At 34.5% G+C, this 9,505-nt stretch overlaps 1 protein-coding gene across 1 annotated transcript; it reads right to left on the bottom strand.

The window, feature by feature from the left end:
• Positions 1–4,156: 4,156 nt before the first annotated feature.
• On the bottom strand, positions 4,157–6,497 carry LOC131027032 (ankyrin repeat-containing protein ITN1). The gene is made up of 3 exons (XM_057957029.2): positions 6,248–6,497; positions 5,601–6,160; positions 4,157–5,296 (listed from the first exon to the last, which is right to left on the bottom strand). The coding sequence occupies exons 1-3, from the start codon at positions 6,417–6,419 to the stop codon at positions 4,439–4,441; spliced, it is 1,590 nt and encodes a 529-aa protein (XP_057813012.2). The 5' UTR covers positions 6,420–6,497; the 3' UTR covers positions 4,157–4,438.
• Positions 6,498–9,505: the final 3,008 nt, after the last annotated feature.

Genomic DNA, 9,505 nt, shown 5'->3' with positions numbered 1-9,505 from the left:
ATCATCAGAGATTTCTTGGGGTCCTCCAACTTGCTATTGTTGACAAGAAGCATGTGCCTCCTGCACAACCTAAATGCAAGTTTGAGCAGGGCCCTATTCATGTGTTTCATCAATGGAAATTGGCTCAAGTATGCTCCTCCCCTATCTATTTCTACTCTAGTTCCTATTTATGTGCCTACCTCAGTTTATGTTATTGAGAAGGCCCCGCCTTCTCCCAAGTTTGTCACTACCTCTCTCACTGAGGTCAGCAGTCCAACTCCTACCTTGTCTCCTTGAAATAAGTTGCATGCTTCCTCTATGGAGGTATTCTTTTTTAAATATTTAGAGAATATCATGGTGCTATCTATGATTTTCATGCAGTCATTGACTCTTGCCTCTTCCAAGCTTGTGGACAAGGATGTTACCATAGCCTCCTCCCTTTCCCTCATTATTGGTGATGCACCTGGTGCTTCCCTTACAATTGTTCTACTTTGATCTCACCCTCCTTCCCCATATGATCAATATTGGGAGGATGATGACCTGATCATTGAGGGATTCTAGGGAACTATCTTCCTTTATCTTGTAGCATAGCATATGTGCATGATTGTGTTCCCCATGATTTCTTTACATATTTGTTCCCTCCTAGAGGACCCAAGTTATTTTGTCGGTTCTTGGAAATGGGAGGTTAATTGTCTTTATCTATTATGCTCTCCTAGAGGACCCAAGTTACTCTATAGGTTCTTGGATACAAGACATTTCTATCATAAAAATTCTTCTATTTATTATCTATTTCCTCTAGCTGTTGTATCTTTCTTTTCGACATTAGAGGGTGATGTAAAGAATTGGGGGCATTTAGGCCTTCTTCAATGTTGACCCAAATTTTAATTTTCTCTTTGTCTTCTTATTCTCTTCTTCAGATCCAATAACTTTAGCATTATGATGAAACACTGATCTATAGTTCTATTACATATTTTATTTCTCTGCTATGGGTTCTGAAGCCAAATAATTAGATCGCCTTATGTTATTTCATCTTTGTTGATGTTGTGGTCTTACGTGTCATCTGCCAAAGATGACATTCCACGGAAAAATCTCACCATGTTGACGTGCCACAACATTTCTTCTCCTTAGAATGACATGCCTTTCATGCATACCATTCTAAGGGGTGCCTATCATATCTGCATAATCTGTATTTGTATTTGTATAGCTCAGCATTCTTGTTTGCCTTGGTGGGGACCAAGCCAGTTTATCTATTTTATTTATCTTTCCACCTTTTGTGGGGGCCAATCCATTGCTTATCGAATCAATCTATGATTTCCCAATTGCATTACTATCTATCATTTTTCTATTCATGCCAACCAAATATAGCCCAAATGCATGAATATTTAGCATTTTTTTATTCATTCCGATGAAGTCTCCCCCTATCATAACACAACTTTCTATCCATACCAATGAAATCTTATACATTGTTACCCTATCATATGGATATCTAGCATAACATAACTTGCTACCCATATCAACATTATCTCTTTTATCATGGCAGCTGGTATTAATTATCTTTCATAATAGGGGTTTTCCTCTATTGAGTGACGTTTGTTTCTAATACGTTATCTTATCCATCTCATCTATTCAATGTTTAATCACTTTTTTGTCTAATATGTTGGACTGTAGCCAACATGTTTGTCATGACATAGCTTAGCAATATCTATCTCAATCTCAATTTTATCTATCTAGGGGTAACTTCACCAAATTAGTGAATTTTTCTTCATCTTCACAAATATTGATATCATCTCTACTTTAGCTTTGCATTACTTGACAAAGATATGCTCGCTAAAGTGGGGACAAAATGTAACATTGTAAATTGCACCCTATATAATCCTACTTCACATAAGCATCTTCACTACAAGCCAATTAGGAACACTCATTTCTTGCTTACCCTTTTGTCCACATGGATTGACTTGTCATCTTATAACTTGTCTTTTATTGAGCATATTGACTAGCTGACTTATGGACTCTAGCACACCGTGGAGATGTCTTTGTGTCATGCTAGCATCCTGCAAATCTGTCAATCTGCAGGTGGCATTTTTAGCATTATGCTTATGCCCAGAAGAATTTTTAATGCCTCTGTCCTTGGCCACTAATATTATGAATCACTTTGGAGGCTATCTCTCATGCATTTTTTGTAGTGGAAAAGGATTCTTGATCATTTTGGAGAAGTAACTTGAGCTCTTGGCATCCATTATCCTTATCATACATAGATTTTCTAGCATTTGAAGACCACCATTGTTGCACCTTCTTGGAGAACCTATGGTGTCATCTTCACAAGTGTTGGATGGGAATTCATTATCTTTCTTAGTTCATTTGCATATCTATAATTTCTCATTTTCAACTTATATATTGTCTTAATTGTCCATTTCTTATCTTTATCATTTTATTTTTCTATCGTTGCTACAATCTGGGTTGTCCATGAAGGTGGAAATACTGAAACCAAGGTCTAACAAAGACATGCCTCTAAACACAACCCCCAACATTTTACCCCTTTGTTTGTGTACAATTTTTTGATCAAAGAGGAGAACTAATCTTATTGGAGGCTTCAATCATGGACCAATTGTAAGCTTTTCCTATCCTTCTCTCACTTCCTTTTAGTGTCGTGCATTCCATATTATTTATCTTAGTTTATCATTTACATAATTTTCTTAGTAATATAGTCATATCTATCATTTTCATATCATCTTTGTACTTTGTCAGTGTAGGATGACAATGGGCCACACTACTATCCTAGTTCCACAAGCTCGTCCTCAAGACAGAGACTTGGCAGGATCGTCTGAGAGCTTTGTTTGTTAGTCATTTATCTTCTTTTGTACTTAGCATCCCTTGGCTCTCCTTTAGTGCTAGTTTAAGTGAGGTAGAGTGAAGGTAGGTTTTTCCCTTGAGGGTGACAAATCTCATCCTCTACAAGTTGCTTCTACCTTTTCTTATGCTAGTCAATAGTGGCGATGAGGCCATTGCTACTAGTGTAGGCTATATCACACAATGAGATTTGTTGGTCAGTACTCCAGTAACATTATAAAAATAGTCTTTTGGAAAAATTAGATATGAGGTTTTTAAGTTAGCATTTAAAAATTTTCATTGATTTTAGAGAGCTACATAGTGTTTGCACTAGCGGTTCTATGATCATACGGGTGAGCATACAACATTGATGGTAGAGGACCAATTTTTTATGAGGGCCCAACAAAAAGTGGCCTTAAATCAATGATTTGATGACCAATCTTATGATTCTTAGACTTTGTGGATGTGGTGGCTGATCTATTTTGACTCAAAAAATTTTAAAATTATAGTTATTTTTGGACCTAACATCAAACTTGCAAACTTTAATCCCTTGTAGATATAGCCTCAAATTTTTAATTTAGACAAAATAAAGAGAAAAAATAATCTTTTGGACACTCTAAACTAAATAGGAAGCTCATATTTGCATTAACAAACTTCAAATGATTCTACCATATGAAACCACAAAGAGGAACCTCCAATCTAATATTTCTATCATTTTTTTCTAATTTTTTAGATCACCATTTGATGCAAGAGAAGATCATACTCAACTTTCCTAGATTCACCAAAATTTGCAACCTACAGTTCTGAATTACGACTAACAAGAAGAAATCCCACAACCTTTCATACTAGATAAGAGTTGGTATGTAATTCTCTATATTATGCAAGATTTCACTAATGATTGTAGACACCCAAGATTTGGAAATTTCTATGAAAAAATAAGAGAGATCAAGTATAAGACAATGATGATGTTTTATGAAAAGATGTAAATTATAAATTACTTACAATTAATTGATTGATTGAGATTAAAAAGGGAACCCCTTATTTATATGGACCAAGGTAAGACATATGATTGCATAATATTATGGTGTGTCCTTTAATCAGATGACTTGAAACATAATAAGTATTCTATCTATACCTTAAATAATCTTAAGTAACTAGTGTGAATGAAACCTTAATGATAAAATAGCTAGATAAAATATATCTTTCACACCAACACTCTTATATCCATTATTATGATTAAATATCCCTTTCACACCAACACTCTTATATCCATTATTATGATTGAACTCCATAAAACTTAACACATAAAAGCATGGTAAGAATAGGGTTGGTAGAGATGATGTAACAAACATTGAATAGTATAATCTAGGTATTTATATTTTACAATATTTTGTCCAATAATAAAAATGTGAGACCCTTTCCCTCACCAATGCATTAAAAAACACGGATAATGCTGATTTTAATAATTAAACATCCTTACATTATGCATAACAAAGATTTATTAAGGTTACATGCCCACAAATAATCACACCCTATAGAGGAGTACGGTGATGGTTGCAATGTAATGGAGAGAGTAAACAGTGAAGGTTGTACAGCAAGAAGTAAACAGATTGTTGAGCTACAGGGATGAAGGTCAGGAACGTATCGGAACGATTGCATTATGGGAAGCTTCATCAACATCTCCTTCGACTGCATTATGGGAAGCTTCTTCTAGTGAGCGAATAATCTTGAGAACCCCAAAACTTTCTGCTCTTTCCCATACACCTTCAACAATACTATCCAGTAGACGAGGTACACCGCACAAACGGTGGAATCTAGCTCGCCCCACTGCAAACATTACCGATTGATGGATAAATGCAATAATAACACAGAATTCGATGAATAAGAGAATACCCAAAATCACCCAAGCGAGGGTCATGTCTTTATGTGCCAATATCGTGTGCACTGCAGCCATAAAACGGCAAGAATTGAATCCAAAGCTGAGGCAGGTCAACAAACCACTGACGGTAATGAACAACATCTTGTCCTCTGTGGTAAGCTCTGAAGCCATTTGCCACATTATACAAACGAAGAGAGATAGAAAGAAGGATATGCAGTCGAAAATAATAAAGAGCTTAAACATATAATAGGCTAGGAGAATAGGGGTCCCTCGGTTCTCATCATTAGAATCCTGGTACGAGCCACCTGGAACCGTGAACACAGCCGTAAATGTCATGGTGGCCAATAATGCTGCCACCACCAGTTCAGTATTGCGTCTGTCATCGAAGGTTTTGTTAACCATATCCGTGGCTCTCTTGTGCTTTTCTTTGCTCACCTCTGGCGCACAGTACATGAATGGCTTGGGACTGGGTTTATAATCTGTGAGCTTTTTTATAATCCTGAAAGACTCGTAGTACTCCGTGACTTCTCTTGCAACATCCAGCGGTGTTTTTCCCTCACTATTTAGAGCATGCTGGTTCACCCCAGGCACCCTTAGCAGCGTATCCACAATCTACGCCCAAACAAAAAGATATCATTAAATGAGAACCAGGCTAATTTACTTCCTAATGATAAATAAAAACGGTTGACTGGCCCGACTGATAATCTAAAATTCATGTATAACTTGGAAAGCTTGTGCTTCTGGGAACTGAAAAAAGGAAATACGAGTACTTATTCTACAAAGAAACTTAATACCCTTCTACTAACTAAAATTTAATGATATATTTATCTAATTTTTAAAATAGTATATGTCCTGTTATGAAAGCGCCTGGTATAATATTAGCTTTCTAGTTTAAAATCCAAAACAGAAAACTTACAGGCTCACTTTTGTTCCTTGCTGCAATGTGTAAGGGCGTATCTCCTTGAACAATTGCCTGGCTGTTAGGCTGGCCATTAAGGTCCGACAACTCCACCTTTTTAAATGAGAAATCAACAGAAACCTTCATATCACGATTACCTTCATTATCAGCTCGCTTTATGCCAGGGACTTCAGCACGTTGGTTGATAAGCTCTCTGAGAATTCCACTGTTTTTTATAACTACACTTTTTTTAATAAAAAATCCAACAATTCTGGCTCGGTTAAGATTCACAGCAAGATGCAAAATTTTGACATCTTTACATAATTTTTGGACGGCCTCCGGTTCATGATCTATCAACTTCTTCACAACATCCAGGGATCCAAACTTTACTGCTATGCATAGCGGAGTTTCTCCCCTGTTATTTTTCACGCTCAAAACAGCCTTACAATCAGCCTTATCATCTAACAATAGTGTCACCAGATCTAGACGATATTTCCAGACAGCTAAATACAAGGCCGTGTCGCCTCGATTGTCCACCTCGTTGATGAATTGTCGCAGTTTAAATTTTTTTAACAAATCTGCATTTCATGAATGGAATAGTTTAGCGCGGAAAGCAAGTAAATAAAGCTTGAAATTTGAAAAACTAACTGCGAGAAGATAATAACCTGGACTTCCTGCAAGTACTGCAAGATGTAAACATGTTCTTCCCTCTGGCGTCCTCTTACTAACTAGTCTAGTGGGATCGAAAACTCTGAGTGCGAGCAGCATTTTGGCTTGGGCTATATCACCACTTTCACAGGCTTCAAAGAAGGCCGTTTCAATACATGCGTTCTCCATATTAGAAAGCCTTTCGACACGCTGCAGTTTAAGGCAATTCAACAAGAGTGTAGAACTCCCTTAGCCATTGGCTGTGCTGCTTTTCCTTTGCTTCTCCGGCTCCACTTAAAAGGTGCTTTCAGTAACAACTCAAAGCGGTGATTCATTGCAACATTAAATTATATGATGATCGTTTCCAATGTTTAGGTTGCTTACACGGCAGCATATATTGTAAATTAATCAACTAACGTACATTCTCAATGCCGTACTGTTCATCCAGCTTGCTCGATGGAGATTTCATGAAAAAATTCCAGTTTTTATTTATTGTTTTACAGTGAAATGGGCATGTAGTTTGCTGGATAGATGTTGCCCAAAAAAAGTCTTTTTCGTAGGATGTAGATTTACACGAAAATGTCTGTGCAGGCACCAAAAGGGCCTGTTAAGGGACTGTCACACCATTCTATGCTGGATAGATACTTTTTGAGTTTTGGTTAGTTGTCGTTCTCTCTAGTGTTGGAAGCTAAAGGTGTTGTAGTTGTGGAGCCTTTAAATCACTTCATTTGAATGCAATGTCACGATTCTCCAACCCATGGGCCACGAGATGCTCAAGCTGTATCCATGAGCTGCGCGTGGTAAGCTGATTTTTACAATTCTATAGCACTAATACTCGTAGCAAGATGATTTGTTCAGTGTCATTGCCCAACGCAAAAACAGAAGATCACATTGGTGAACGAATTAATAATATAAGGAATCTATTAGGACATTTGATAATACTTTTACTTGTATATTGTTCAATAATCATAATAAATATTTGATTATATCATTAATGTTGTTATTATGTTTTCTAAACAATATTTTTATTATATTAATTATAGTTGGAATAAACATCTTTTGAAAAATAATAATACTTAATAATAAGAATACATAAATCATAAGTTTTTATGATTAATTTATAAAAATCATATTAAACTTATGTGGATCTTTGGTTAGTTATATATCTTTATAAGTTTCAAAAATAAAAAATAAATAACTACAAAATCTTGTTGTTACAACATTCTAGTGTAAAACTGATAGGAATAATTAAACCCTTTTCTAAATTTAGTACTTTCGTTAATCTAAAAATTGGCAAGAAAAAATGTATTACGTATATACATATGCATATATATACATATACATATTCACGTATACACACACACATACACATATACATACACATATACATATACATACATGCATACATACATACATACATATATAGAAGTTTTTGGTGTTTCCTTTTTATTTTGCATTTTTTTCAATATTTTGATTGGTGTATTTTCTTGTTGTGTTTGAAAGAAATTTAAATTTTGATTTATTTATAGAGTTATATAGATTTACTCTCATATATATTTTTATATTTATTTATTTACTTGTTTATTTTTTTTGTTTATGCATAGGTGCTCTTTAGTTATTTTTCTTTGATTTTTTTAATTTTAACTTGTTTGTTCTTTCACTTTTTTGTAGTTTTTTATTTTTTAGATTTTTTGGGGTAGCATTTCTTTTCGTCTTATTTCCATATTAGGGAGGTTTTATGTTATTTTTTCTTTCCTTATGTTCCTTGTGATGAATCATGGAGTGTGATTCGAAACATTGATGGTTCAAAATTTCTCACACAATCAAACCTAGAAACTGCATACAAGATTTGAATGGATTGTGGAAATCTTATAGCTTTGAAAAACATATTAGTTGATTGAATAATAATATATTCAATTCAAACAAAAACTTGTTCCATTCGTTTATTGAAAATTTCATCTTAATTTTTCCTACAACATGTGAACGTCAAAGACTTGGGAATACATTACATCGATCAATAAAACCCAATCCCTATAAAAAAAATATACATAAAACCTTATTAGAAAAACATCCACCCAAATTCTAATTAATTGGTGATATTTTTTCATAAGCGACATCAATGTAATTAGAAAACATAAGAGACTAATACATACTTAGCGTAAAGAAAAATTTAAATTCACTAAAAGGTGTGCTTCTAGATAGAGTTTATCAACATACCCATTGCACCATAAGTGATGAATTGTTCTAATAAGATATATTTCTCATTAATTTTAGTTCAACACTATATTTATTGAAGAATGAAATGATTATTTCATTTGATAAAATTACCATTTGTAAAGGGATGTGAAAGATGACAACATGAAGGTTTGAGCTTATGTCATGGTTCTATGCATTTGAACAGGTTTGGAAGATGTATTGTGATATCTTTTAGCCCTAATTAAACCTTTCATTGATCTACAACAAGCTATCCCTCTTGGCTTATGTGTTGTGTGGCTAACTCGTGTGATGCTACATGTTTTATCTATATGCTTCTTTGAGACCGACCTAATCATTATTTTGAGGGTTTTTACAGGAAATAAATTAAAGATTGATTCATAGGAAATGATGTGTGGTTAAGTGTTATTATGGAAATGTGTGAAGAAACCACTAATGCATACTAGAGGTAGTGAGTTTAAGGTTGCTAAATTTGAATAGACCTAGAAGTGTGCTTGAGGTAGTGAGCCGAAAGTAGCTAATGTGTTCTTATAGAGTTATTGTGGTGAAATTAAATCAATTATTCATGTTGATCTAAGGTTGAATCATTATTTTGTAAGTGTTATTATTACAAGGGAGTATTGAAAGTTTTCTTTAGTTGTAGACATAAAAATTATGATTCAAGGAGTTGTAGCTTCCTTGGGTTGTAGCCCTAAAATAAAGTTGTAAGTGTGTTTATATTATTGTGAGGTTGGATTTGGACAATAGATCCAAGAATATTGATCACTATGGTTTTTATTTTGTTGGGTTTTCCATGTAAATCATGTGCCTATTATGCAACTATGATATGTTGTGTTTCATTATTGTTGATCTAATTTTAATAAGGTTTTTTAGTTTATGCTAAAGGGTTTAAGTTTGATTAAATAATGATTGACCCTCCTCTCAGTATTCTAGTATACTTAACATATGGTATTCTTTAGTCCATTATCAAAGGATGGGGACAAGATGAGAGCGGAAGGGGATTTAGGATATTCCTCCACAACAAACCCATTACTAACCATAGGAACTCTCGTAAGAGAATT

Source organism: Cryptomeria japonica, chromosome 10 (assembly GCF_030272615.1).
Source record: "Cryptomeria japonica chromosome 10, Sugi_1.0, whole genome shotgun sequence".
In the NCBI taxonomy this organism is placed as follows: Eukaryota; Viridiplantae; Streptophyta; class Pinopsida; order Cupressales; family Cupressaceae; genus Cryptomeria; species Cryptomeria japonica.
This window is presented reverse-complemented; position numbering and strand designations above follow the sequence as displayed.